Source organism: Castor canadensis, chromosome 18 (assembly GCF_047511655.1).
Source record: "Castor canadensis chromosome 18, mCasCan1.hap1v2, whole genome shotgun sequence".
In the NCBI taxonomy this organism is placed as follows: Eukaryota; Metazoa; Chordata; class Mammalia; order Rodentia; family Castoridae; genus Castor; species Castor canadensis.
In genome coordinates this window covers 13,503,267-13,517,402 of record NC_133403.1, presented here as the reverse complement: position 1 = coordinate 13,517,402, position 14,136 = coordinate 13,503,267, and the positions used below count along the sequence as shown (strand labels likewise).

At 43.5% G+C, this 14,136-nt stretch overlaps 1 protein-coding gene across 7 annotated transcripts in view; it reads right to left on the bottom strand.

Moving 5' to 3' along the window:
* Med15 (mediator complex subunit 15) overlaps positions 1-14,136 on the bottom strand; it is a 59,958-nt gene that overhangs the window by 25,001 nt on the left and 20,821 nt on the right. For 5 of the 7 annotated variants that reach the window (XM_020160721.2, XM_020160718.2, XM_020160722.2 and 2 more), the window contains 2 exons: positions 2,053-2,104; positions 403-432 (listed from right to left, as the gene is read on the bottom strand). In XM_020160721.2, coding sequence (XP_020016310.1) covers positions 403-432; positions 2,053-2,104 — 82 coding nt within the window. Of the gene's footprint in view, positions 1-402; positions 433-548; positions 804-2,052; positions 2,105-2,395; positions 4,039-14,136 lie in introns of those variants that run through there. The other 2 variants (XM_020160723.2, XM_074060608.1) reach the window with 2 other exon arrangements.

Genomic DNA, 14,136 nt, shown 5'->3' with positions numbered 1-14,136 from the left:
ATAAAAATCTTGAAATTAGTATAGAAATATTTCTGAACTCAAATTTTATAACTTAAGGAAATTGAATTTACTGCTACCTTCTATTACATGCTTCTATAGATTATTATACTTAACATACCATGACAGTTCTCTCCCAGAGAGCTCAAGTAATAACTTTGTGAGACTTTATAATCTTTTTGCCAGACTTAACAGGTGGAGAGGCATCATCTGAATTTAGTCTGCAGTAAGGCAGGGTGAAGGAAAGGCTAAGGTATGGCTGGTCAGCCTACTCCTCGTCAGATATTTTCAACATTCTCTTCTAGCAACAGGTTATCCCAGGCACACAAAACATGCACTAGCCTGTTAATGTTGCCCCAAAACTGAGGTTGGGAAAAACTTTATTTCAAAAGGAAAAACTCTTACCACTGACAGAAGCTTGAGACTTCTTGTTATCTACAGAAAAACAAAAGGAAAGAAAAAAGTAACCAGTCTTTACACAAGTATTTTTCCCTGTGTAAGCCAGTTCTGTAAGCATCTGAACAAAATTCATTTGCTAAAATTGAACTGACCCTGCCTAGAAATGAGACAAACAGACCCCAGGGCCTTAAGCCCAAGAAGCTGCTGGTACTTCTGGCAATCAGGGGAGGAGATGTCCACTTCTGGCAGTGCTGCACACACAGGGGGCCTAGGAGGAGAGGGCTCAGAGCTGCTCAGGGGTCCACCTGAAGCCTCAGGGAACTTCCCCTAAGGCTGAGGCACCCTGGTGTTGGGCACTCTGGGCCTTCCCTTCCTTCCAGGTTCAGAGTCTTGGCTCAGGTCCCGAGCTGCAAACAAGAGTGTCAAGAACCCATGATGGGGCTAGAAGATGCTGAAAATCTGACATTTCCATTTTTAGTCACTCTGAGGAGGCAGCATCTCCATTTCCAAGGTGAGGAAATTGAGACTGCCCAAGGCTGGAAGTCAGGTCAGCTGGCCCTAGCCCCTTGGGAAGAAGTGCCCTAACAGTTGGTGGCCCAGAGTTTCTTGGTCAGTTCCTCCATGTGAACCCACGAAACTATGGGCCATGTGCATCACCAGGCCATGTCCCAGTGAGCAAAGTATAGGGGGTCCAGACAGGACAACCAGCTGCTTGTTCCCTAGATTCTTGGTTCCTTCTCTTCTAATACACTTTCCAGTCCTTTCCAACACCATAAAGAAAGTGAGATTCCATGAAATCTACCTTGCTGTTCATTCTGACAAGAAGTTAGTATGGAGCAAACCCTACTAAGCTCTGGGATTCTCAATGTCCCCTTTTGGCCTGAAGGACTGATACTAAAACTGCAATTGCCTCTATAACACATGTTCTACCTGCTGCTAAACCACAGGAGAAGAGTTCCATGTCAAGAGCCAGTCTCCAGTGTTTATACAACCAGGGTAGGCAGGAGGGCTGCTGGCTAGAACCCAGAACAGCTGCCAACCCCGATTCCCTTCATAGGCTGCCTTCATCCAGGAATGCTGTTTTTGACAACTCACTTCTGAAGATCCAGGGCTGTTGCCTTGCCAGGCAGACAGCACCACAGCAGAACCCTCTGAATCAGAGGGGCACAATGATAGGTGAAGAGACCCTAAGCATGGCAGTGAGCAAGGGGTGGGGACTTAGGAAGTTGACCTCAGAAGCTTCCAGTCTCACAGAAACACACATTTAGGTCAGGATCCCGTTGGCCAAAAAAACCATTAGGGAAGAAAGTGTCTGTTCCAAGGTAAATTGCTTATTTAAGAACCGCCCAGAGGTAAAAGCAAAGTCCTATTAAAAGGGGGACAGAGAGATACCAAGTGGACAAGTGAAAACGGTAGCCCAGTTTAGGCCACTTTGAGCCTCACATTCCCATCATGTCAGAATCCACATTTTGAGGCTGAGGCTCTAGGAGGGCGGGTGGTCAGGAATCCAATGCTATCCAGTGAGGAACTTTCCAGAAGCAGGCGAGTGGATAAAGATGTTCCAACTCAGGGGCCGCAGACCGCCCAGAGCCTACAGACACTAGAGCTGGCCCTCACAGCAATCGCGGCAACCCAGAAATGTGCGATCTTACTTACGGACGTCCCGGAAATGGATAATGAGCCGGGCCACGAGGGAAAGGTATTCGTCCTGAAACAAAAACAGAAGGCAGTTTAACCCAAATGAGAAACACAGCCATGCGGCTCCCCCACCCTGCCCAGCCACCCAGCCGAGGTTCTTCCTGCAAGCCTGCTTGCTTGCTGGCCTCTGGGGCTGACTGAGATCATCCAGCTCAGCCTCCTCTGGAATCCAGCTCTCAGAGAGCTGTCAGTGATCTCCTCTGAGGCCAACAAGAGGCACAAGGAAACAAACAAGAAGGGCACAGAGAGCCTTGGAAAGCAACTCCTCCACTCTGATGGGAAGAACACTCAGCTAAGAGACCTGGGGGCCATTTCAAGTTCCCTCTTCTCACAGAAGGCACAATCGGAGGGCGGGCAGCCTTTGCACTATCGGCATGGAAACACTTTCATTCTTCATACACAGCCTGTTGCTGCCTTTCCCCTGATCACGTGGTATGTACACACAAATCTGCATGGGGCGCCCCTGGCTGAGCCTGCTAGGAATCCATGTTCCTCTTTTGGCTGTACAGACAAGGAAGGAAGGAAGCAAAGTGCCACTGAAGGGTGGCAGGTGAAGGCCACTGCCCACACAGGTCTTCTGCCTGGGTCGACACATTCCTAAAACTGCCCAGCAGAGCCTGCCTTCTAGTGATTGTTCTGTATGCACCCAAGAACACTCACTCTGGAATATTCCACAACAATCAACACAATGAGTCTGTCTTGTAATCAACAAAGGGATGTCTGAGTTAAAATCCTACTTCAAAGAAGCATCATTTCCCTCCCTGGAAATGCCCATGCTTCCAGCAAGGTAGCCCAGAAGGGCAAAGCCTTCCACCCTGAGGACTGATTGTCTTCCCAAGTCACTGTAGCACTGAGAGTCCATTAGACTGCATGCACATGATGACAAGGGAGAGGGACAGAAAAACATGACTGGGCTGGCAAAGTGGCTCAAGTGCTAGAGCACATGCCTAGCAAGTATGAGGCCCTGAGTTCAAACTTCCTAACACCAAAAAAAAAAAAAAAAAGAGGCTTATTGCTGGGCACCAGCAGCTGAGATCAGGAGGACAGTGGTTGAAAGCCAGATCTGGCAAATAGTTCAAGAGAGCTCATCTCCAAAATAATCAGAGTAAAATGGACTGGAAGTTTGGCTCAAGCTGTAGAACCCCTGCTTTTTGAGAGCCTGCTTTGCAAAGGTGAAGCCCTGAGTTCAAATCCTAGTCCCTCAAAAAAAGAAAAAAAGAAAACAAACATGTTTGAGTGTATGTGAAAACCACAGGACACTATCTACCTCTTTGTTATCTCTCATCAGTTTCTACACTCCACCTCCTAACACCATCACCACTCTTTTTTCCAGCTAAAGGAATTAGCAGAGTATCATGAAGGGGAAAGACTCAAAGGAGAGTAGCTGGAAGGATCTGTCACCAAGGGACACTCCTGGTACACAGCCCTACCAATTTCTGGTTGGAAAGACAACATTCCAGGGGTGAAAGGGACCCCCACAGTCAGATGTCTGTGGAAGGATGGAGGTATGGCTAATGGGGGGGCAAAGGAAGTATAGGGGCCAAAGGAAACTCAACAGAAGAAACAAAGCAGCCAAGCCAAGGTCAAGGAGAAGACCTGGAACCAGACAGGTCCATACCTGACCTCTTGTTAAAGCCCCAAGTGTAATGATATTTATTTCCTTTTGCTCAAAAGCACCCCCACTCTGTTTGAACAGCTGAGAAAAAGGGCTGATGAGCAGGAAACTGTTCTTATCTTCACTATCAAAATTTTATGTATCCATGCTGCTCTTAAGGCTAGATATTACCAGACTATAAGTGATAAGCCCATAGCAAGAGCAGACAATATTCAGGAACTTACAAGGTACAGGGTGCTGGGCACAGCTATAAAGACTTTACCAGTAATAATGCCTTTAATTCTCCAAACCATCCAATGAGGCAAGTCCTACTGACATGCCTGGTTTACAGGAAAATGTTAAAAAAAAAAAAAAAGCTACAGGGGGTAGGGGATATGCCTCAGTAGCAAAGCATGTGGTTAACATGCATGAGGACCTGTGTTTGATTCCCAGCAACACACATACAGACAGATAGACACACACACCACACACACACACACACACACACACACACACACACACACACACACACAAACACACTGAGTGTCTTTCAACACTTGCTTGACATGTACTAGTACAAAGGCCCAATGACACGCTATGGAGTGAGCTCCAGAAAGGAGAAAGGAGAAAAACTTACCTACGCCTTAAAAAAAAAAAAAAAAAAGAAAGAAAGAAAGAAACGCCCACTGCACACTGTGCTACACGTTGCCTATTGTATATGACCTTTAAATCTGCCAAAAGAAATACTTGAAGGATAAACTGAAATCACAGGTAAACAACACGTATGGGAACTGAGCCTCTTCTAAACTTACTGGTACCAGTTTTCACTTCCAAAGCATGTAAATCTTTCATCACTGAGAAGACAAAACAATCAAAAGAAAAAGGTATTAACTCCTAAAATTTTGAAATCAACTGAAACAAGTGAACTGGATATCAAGTTCATGTTGGAATTACATAAGGAAAAGAATTCTTTTGAGTGGCCTTTTGTCTTAAAGGAAACAAAAAAACAAAACTTAAGGACACGCAGAGCTAGGAAGTTTTAGTCCACACTTTATCATTAGTAGTAATATGAGAGTGACACAAACAACTATGCCAATGATATAAGAAAGTCAAGATATTCATAGTAACAGAAAAGACGTTATGTTCAAAATGAAAGAAGTAAAAACCCTGCAAAGTTAACTAGGAAACATCAGAGGAAAATTATGCGGCTTTTTTGTTGTAATTTCAAAAGCATATTGCAGCCGGGCATGGTGGCACATGCCTGAAAGGCTGAGACAGGAGGACTAGGAGTTGGAGGCAGGCCTGGGCTACATAGCAAGACTCTCAAAACCAAAACAAAGGTGGGTGCAGTGACTTACACCTGTAATCCTACCTCAGGAGGCTAAGATGAAGAAGAATCACGGTTCAAGGCTGGCTGAGGCAAAAAGTTCTCAAGATCCCATCATGTCTGTCATCTCAGCTACAAGGAGGCTGAGATCAGGAAGATCATAGTTTCAGGCCAGTCTGAGCAAAAAAATTCCCAAGACCTCATCCCAACAACAACAACAAGAAGCTGGGCATGGTGGCATGAGCCTGTCATCCCAGGCTGGTCTGGGCAAAAAGCAAGACTCTATCTCAAAAATAACCAGAGCAGGGCTGGAGGCGTGGCTCAAGTGGTAGCACTCCTGCTTAACAAGTGCAAAGCCCCCAGTACTTACAAACAAAAAAACCCAAAACAACCCATGTTGTTTTAGTTTTGCTCACAGGAAGGCTCACAGGCAATGAGCAGGGCAGCACTCACACTGCATGCACTGAATGCCAACGTTTTGCCCTCAAAAGGACCTAGGACTCCTCAGAGGAATGGCCAATGTGGGCCCTAGATGCTAGCAAGCTACAAAAGACGAAGAGGTCATGTAAGGATCCCCTAGAGCGACAGGAAGGGCTTGGAAGCTAACACTGGTTGAGAATGAGACCATCTAAACATCAAAATGATGAATGCAATGGACTAAAACACACCAGAAATGCAGCCCTGAACTCAAGATGTTGCTCAAGGGAAACCACCTGAGGTCCCCCCTAGAGGTCCTGGGGGATACTCCTTGTGCTAGAAAGATCCATTAAAAGCATTCATGGTAATCCCAAAGAAGCAAGGTTTCAAAAAACCAAGAAGCCCTAGCTGATGACAAAAAGCATTTTTTGAGGGGTGGGGCATTACTGGGGATTGAACCCTGGGCTTTACCCCTGCTATGCCCAGTCTTTTTGCTTTTAGTTTGTTTTTCAGGTAGGGTCTCCCACCAACTTTGTGCAGGCTGGCACTGAACCACAATCCTCCTCCAAAGCAGCTGGGACTGCAGGCGTGCACCATAACATGCCCAGCCAGAAAAAGCTTGATGGAAATATTCCATGTAATGAATGTGGGAGAAGAGCCAGAATTAAGGACAAACAGCATTTTGCAATCCCTAATTAAACAATGGAACCATCAGGTGATAATGGGGAACTTTACATGGGAAGAGAGACAGGCTGCCACCCAGCAAACTCCCAAGAACTGTGGCCTCGTGGGTACACCAAGACACTCGAAAGTACCATGAGTAAGACACCTTGGATGCATTCTTGGTTTCAAGACTCTCTCCTCTTTCCAGCTAGCACCCAGTTCACAGCTAAGGGACAGGCAGAAGTGAGTTGGGCATTAGCTCAGGAAGCTCGGGCTGTGCTATTCCTTCAACAGACCATGAGAGGTCTGATGTGGATCTGATTCAAATAGCCAACTAGTAGGAAAAGTGTTGAGCTAGGATGGAGGCCTTCACATTGACCCAGTCAGGTTATTGTCAGGGAGGGGCCCTGCACACATCCAACGTGTGCTGTGGGGGATAAGCTCTGGGGTACACAGTGATATAGCAGTGTGAAGGCTAGGATCTGCCCTAGATCAAATCATAGTAACTGCAGGCTCCAAGTTATAGACTTTATGTCTCACTGAAAGGTTTCCTAATATAGATCAAAATATAGCAGCTGGGTACAGTGGTACATGCCTACAATCCTAGCACTCTGGAGGCCGAGGCAGAGGATCTCGAGTTCAAGGTCTGCCTGAGCTACACAGGAGATCCTATCTCAAAAAACAAACAAACAAACAAACAAAAAACAGAACCAAAAAACCACAGACATACAAAGAGCCATGGACCCAGACACTGAAGCCTCGAAGTTTGTAGTAATTTATGGCAGCAGCCACAGGAAGCTAGCATCTCTATTGATTTGCCTTCTTGTGGACATTTTATAAAAATGCATTCATACATGTAGTCCTTTATGTGGCTCTTTTATGTTTGTAGGGCTCATTTTTTTTTTGTTATAGCATATATCAATACTTCATTCCTTTAATATGGCCAAATAATATTACAGGATATGGATACATTCTGTTTATCCACTCTTATACCTAGGGGTGTATACCTCTATACCTATGAAGTCATATATTAACTTGTGATTATTATTTTTTTTGAGGAAATCACCATATTGCTGTCCACGCAGTTATACTATTTTACATTTCCTGTAGCAATGTATGAGGGTCCAATTTCTCCACATATTTGCTAACGTTGCTTATTGCTTGCTTTTTGTTGTTTCTGAGACAGGGTCTCATTATGTTCTTCAAGCTGGTCTCAAATTCCCGAGTTGAGCCAGAGGTGTGGCTCAAGGGGAGAGCTCCTGCCTAGCAAGCACAAGGTCCCTGAGTTCAAATCCCAGTAATCAAAAAAAAAAAAAAAGGCTGGGATTACAGGTGTGTACCTCCACTCTAAGCTATGTGTATCTATCTTTTTTTTTTTTTTTTTATCACAGCCATCATGATGGGTATGAAATGGTATCTCCTTGTGCCCTTTTTTTTTTGGTGGTACTGGGGTTTGAACTCAGGGCCTCATGCTTGCTAGGCAGGCACTTTACCACTTGAGCCACTCCACCAGTCCTTTTTCTGTGTATGTTGGGTATTTTTGAGAAAGGGTCTTGCTTTTTGCCTATGCTGGTTGTGAACCTCAATCCTTCTCATCTCTGCCTACTGAGTAGTTAGGATTACAAGCATGAGTCACTGGCGCCCAGTTCTGTGATTTTGATTTGCATTTTCTCTAATGACTAGTGATGTTCAAAATGTTTTCATGTGGTTACTCCATTTTATATCTTTAGGGAAAAGACTATTCAAATTCTTTGCCTCTTTTTTGATAATAAATTGTTTACATATTCTGGATATTAAACTCTTATCAAATATATGATTTATAAATGCTTTCTCCCATTCCATGAGTTGTCTTTTCAATTCTGTTGACAGTGTTCTATAATGCACAGTTTTTAATTTTGATGAAGTCAGATTTACCTATTTTCTTTTGTTGCTTTTGCTTTTGGTGTCACCTGTAAGAAACTGCTGCCTAATCCAAGGTCACACAGATTTATTCCTATATTTTCTTCAAAGAACTTAATAGTTTTAGCCTTTTTTTGGGTGGGACTGGGGTTTGAACTCAGGGCTTCACGCTTGCAAAGCAGGTGCTCTGCCGCTTGAGCCACACCCCCAGCCCATTTTTTGCTGTGGTTATTTTGAAGATGGGCAAACTATTTGCCCAGGCTGACCTCAAACTACAATCCTCCCAACCTTAGCCTCTGAAGTAGCTAGGATTTTAAGCGCGAGCCACTGTCATCCAACTTAGTTTTAGCTCTTAAATTTAGTCTTCTAACCCATTTTGAGCTAATTTTTGCTTATGGTATGAAGTTGGGATCCAAATTTAGTATTTTCTATGTGGCTGGACTGGAGGTGTGGCTCAAGTCATAGAGTGCCTATTTTGCAAGTTCACAAAACCCTAAATTTGAACTTCAACCCCACCCCCCAAAAAAAACCTACATGGCTATCCGGTTGTCATAGTACCCTATACTGAAAGGACAACCCTCTTCCACTAATTCATGTCAAAAAAGCAACAGTAAATATGAGAGCTTACTTCTGAACTCTACTATATTGATTTATACTCTTAGCCTTTTGCTACCATAGTCTTGATTACTAACTGTAGCACAGTAGCACGGCAGGACAATCTGAAATTGTGAAGTGTGAGTATTCTAACTGTGCTTTTTATCAAGATTATTTTAGTTATTATGGGTCTCTTTAATTTTCCTAGTGTCAGCTCAGTAGTCACAAAGTCTTTTTGAAAGTTTTCCAAATATATTTATGTCAAATCATAGAGCAGAAACTCCAAAGTCAGTGCTCTCACCTCCCTGAGACTTTTGGTAAATATTATGTTGTGACACACATATTTTAAATTTTTATTTTTATAATATAAATACTTTAGGCCAGGTACCATTAGCTCTCACCTGTAATACTAGCAACTCAGGAGGCTTGAGAGCAGCCTGGGCAAAGAGTTTGTGAGCTCCTATCTCAAAAACACCCATCACAAAAAAAAAAAAAAAAAAAAAAAAGGGGTGGGGTGGGGCTGGTGGAGTGGCTTAAGGTGTACGCTAAAAAAATAAAAATAAAAATAAATAAATATTTTAGGCATCCAAAAAACAAAGAGAACAAATATCAAATGGGCGCCTGATCTACCTTAAAAGATCAACAGAGACAGTGAGAGAGAATGAAAGTGCATATACAAGCAAGCAAACACGCCAGTTCCTTTAACTTGCCCCCAGTTTCTCCACAGGTAAACTAGAGAGAATGCTGCATAGATGCACACTTGTGAAGTACTTTCTCTTAGTGCCTCAATAACTGCATAATATAGCTACTGAAAACCAAACAATTAGAATTTGAAATTAGGCTTGGGAGCAAGTACATTTAAAGAAGGGCAGTGCAGGAGTGAGTCCTGATGGTTACAGATGGAGACAGATGGAACAAAGCAACCCAGCTCTTGGTGAAAAAAGAAGCTGGAGCCTCGTTCTGAACCAGTTGTAGCCAGCACAACCCAGACCTTTCTAGCAGATCTCAATAGTTAAGAAAATGCTAATCCTTTCATGTGTTCACATCTAAGGTACACTTTCCTCAGTTTAAGACTCAGGGCTTCCAATGCCTAAACTCTTGGGCAAGTAACTGTCCTTGAAGAAAAGTTGGACCGTGGGCCTCATTTTGTGTATAACTACGTATGTACATACAGCCAAGGCTGGCCTAACCTTGCTATGCAGCCCAAGCTAGCCTTGAATTCATAATCCTCCTGCTTCGGCCTCCTGAACGCTGGAATTACAGGCATGCACTATCTCACCTGGCAGGACCTTAGGCTTTTGAGGACTCTTAGAAAGTGCCTTCTTGAAATTCAAATGGCCAAAAAACACACAAAAAAACGCTCACCATCTCTAGCAATAAAGGAAATGCAAATTAAAACCACACTAAGATTCCACCTCACCCCTGTTAGAATAGTCATCATTAGCAACACCACTAACAACAGGTGTTGGCGAGGATGTGGGGGTAGGGGGGAAGGAACCATTTTACACTGCTGGTAGGAATGCAAGCTAGTGCAACCACTCTGAAAAATAATTTGGAGGCTTCTTAAAAATCTAAACATAGACCTACCATATGATCCAGCAATACCACTCTTGGGGATATACCCAAAAGAATGTGACACAGGTTACTCCAGAGGCACCTGCACACCCATGTTTATTGCGGCACTATTCACAATAGCCAAGTTATAGAATCAGCCAAGATGCCCCACCACTGACGAATGGATTAAGAAAATGTGGTATCTATACACAATGGAATTTTATGCAGCCATGAAGAAGAATGAAATCTTATCATTCGCAAGTAAACGGATGGAACTAGAGAACATCATTCTGAGTGAGGTTAGCCTGGCCCAAAAGACCAAAAATCGTTATGTCCTCCCTCATATGTGGACATTCGATCAAGGGCAAACAACAGGAGGATTGGACTTTGATCACATGATAAAGCCAGAGCACACAACGGAGGTACGAGGATAGGTAAGACACACAAAAAACTAGGTAGCATTTGTTGCCCTCAATGCACAGAAACTAATGCAGACACTTTAAAGTGACAGAGGCCAACAGGAGAAGGGGACCAGGAACTAGAGAAAAGGTTAGTTCAAGAAAAATTAATTTAGAAGGTAATACACATGTACAAGAAAGCAATGCAAGTAAACTCCCTGTATAGCTATTCTTATCTCAACTAGCAAAAACCCTTGGTCCTTCCTATTATTGCTTATACTCTCTCTTCAACAAAATCAGAGATAAGGGCAAAATAGTTTCTGCTTGGTAGCGTGGGGGTAGGGGGGGAGAGGGAGGAGGCAGGGGGGTAAGGGAGGAGGCGGGGGGGGGGAGGGGGAGAAATGACCCAAACATTGTATGCACATATGAATAAAAGAAAAAATTTAAAAAAAAAAGCCTTATTTTATCAGATGCATGTTGGCATCATCTGCCTCATCCTGCCTTGTTCCACTGATTCCAGCTAGTTGCTTGTTCAGCTCAGGCAGTCTATTTAGTCCCAAGGAGCCAGTCAGCTTTGATGTTCTCAGTTTCTCTGGATTCCAAGTTTCACCTTGACACTTAGGATTCAGTTTTATACCCAAAACATAAACTACTTTTGCATAACACCATATTAGTGCAAAATAAGTGGTGTGTGTTTAACATAATCTTGGCCCTCTGTATCCGCCAGTTTTGCATTCCTACTTTCACCAACCCAGATTTAAATATTTTTTTTTTCTTTTTAAATTTGTGTTTGGCTGAGTGCCTGTGGCTCACACCTATAATCCTAGCTACTTAGGAGGATGAGATTGGGAGGATCACAGTTGGAGGTCAGCCTGGGCAAACAGCTCATGAGACTCCTATCTCCAAAATCACCAGAGCAAAATGGACTGGAGGTGTGGTTTAAGTGGTAGATGCTGCTTTGTACTTCAAAGCAGTGCAAAGCCCTTAGTTCAAATCCCAGTACCACACACACACACACAAAATTTTGTTCATTATTCCCTAAACAATACAATTGGTCATCAAATAAGGGGTGGCCTATTTACACAGCGTTTACATTGTATTAAGTACTATATTTTAGAGATGATTTAAAGTATACACATGTGTGTAGGTACTGTACGAATATCACTGTTTTTTTTTTTTGGCAGTACTGGGGTTTGAACTCAGGACCTTGTGCTTGCTAGGCAAGCGCTCTACCAGCTACTCACCAGCCCTTTTTTCTGTTGGCTATTTTGGAAATGGGGTCTTGAACTATTTGCCCAGGCCTCGAATCTAGATCCTCCTGATCTCTCTGCCTCTGAGTAGCTACAGGTGCAAGCCTGGCCACCATTTTATAGAAGGGACATGAACATCTGAGTATTTTGGTATCCTCAGGGGATCCTGGAACTGATTTTCCACAACTGCTTAAGAGTATTTTAAATAATTTTCTGAAATAAATGTTCAGAATTTCAACCAATTCTAGTAAGCATCTTTCCACACTGCCCCTGTAGGTGTCCACAGAGATGTCAAGACCCCTGACTACCTTCTTATTCAAAACCAAATCTCCTGAACTTTTGGAAGGCCAGCTGAAGTGTTTGGAGTACCATTATCACTGTGGCCTACCACCCTAGGCACAGCTATTTTGTTTCCCTCAGCCTCATTTAGACAGAGAGGAGTCTCACCCATGAAAATTAAAATCTTCAGGGATTAAAGTAAGTGCCTGGGTATCTTTTGCTTTGGTAGACGAGAGAGAAAGAGACATAGTTAAGATTATCAGCTGGGTGGGGGGAGGTAGCCCAAACAATATATACACATGCAAGTTTAATAATAATAGTAAGATTATCAGCTCTGACACCAAAACCCCAGGGTATTATTCTACTAGCCATGGGACATCCTGAACAGGCAATGAGCACCTGTGTGCCTGAGTTTTCACATCTATAGACTGGGTAGAATGGTATTATATCTACTTTATAGGGCTGAGTGAGGATCAGTAAGTTCAAACATGTGAAATACTCAGAACATGGCCTTATAGGGGACATAACTTTATAAAGTCTGCAAATGGGATCTATCACGAGGCCTGGAGCCAGCCAATGTCAGGACAGAGGGGGCTTTAATTGGGGAGTCAACATCCACATGTGAGACACATGCCCACTCCCAGCATTTTGGTAAACTCCTCAAGGCAAAAGCACTCAGGACTTTCCTTCTTTGGGGTATACACCAGACAATCTACAATGCACACTATGCTCTGATTCCCTTCAGGACGGTATGCCTGGACCTGCAAGACTTCGAGGGAAGGACTGGAGGAGTGGCTTAAGTGGTAGAGCGCCTGCATGGCAAGTGTGATGCCCTGAGTTCAACCCCCAGTACTGCCAAAATAATAACAATAAAAAAATTTAAAAGATTCCAAGGATCATCCCCTCACCCATGACTCATGACCTCCCAGCTCCTCCTCCTGCTATCTCAACAGATAAATCACTCTTCTTCATCATTCTCCCTGCTCCAGGGTTCACCTTTTAAATTCTTTCACAGTTGCTGCTCTAACAGATCTTCAGGCAGCAGCAACAGGTACAAGTGTGCAGGAGCTACCATCCTAACTTGGAGAGTCTTCCCACAGTGCCTCCCAGAAGGAAGGTCCTCACCGCACCATCACGGAAAGACTGAGTGGTAGATAAAAAGGTAGACAGCAGATGACAGTGCCTAAGTATATTGTCTGTCTCTGTAAAAACAACACAGAAATTTTCTAATACTGCTCTCATAAAAATTTATCTTCCAATTAGTCAGAGTCTCCTTATGGAGTTAGGGATTTAGAGTCACCTTAATCAAAGGAACTGGACTGAACTTATTAAGGTACAGCATATGCAATGCAATATGAAGTAATTCAGAGATCAGGGCAGAGTAAACTGTGATGGTAAGGGGCTGTTGTGCTTCTAGAAATCTCCTTTGGGATGGAAGACTTACTTTTTATCCCACTGGGAGAGTCTCCGAGGTTACTCACATCCATGAGGCCCCACAAAAAAATCATTGGATTCCCTCTATACACAGGCCGCTGCTCACACCAAGAAGTAGAGGAAACACCCCCACCCCCGAACTGCATTGGCTTTACAACTTCCTGTATTCAAATGATGTTCCATAACCTCTGAGGACTGGCAACTTCCCCTTCCTCCTCCTGAAAGCCAGCCACAGTGCTGCAATGAAGTTGGAACTATGCTGCTAGAGACACTAAACGGAGGCCACACCAGTAAAACTGATGTGCAGCCATAAGAGTGAAGCCTTTATAAATCTTCCAGCCCAGCCTGGATGCCCAATGAATACAGCCACAAGACAAGACAGAAGTGAGCCCAGCCGGACAATTCCAACTATCCCAACTTCTGAACCACAGAACTAAGAGAAATAACTCACTCCCTGAAGCCACTAACTTTTAGGGTGGTTTGTTAAGAATTAATAAACAATAATGCAGAACCAACAAGGTCTACATTTTAAAAGCTGAGATAATCAGTTCAATAGGCCTTCATCAAAGTTCTTTAAGGTGCAAGAAAATACAAAAACAAAATCCCATTCTTCAAATATTTACAAATTATACA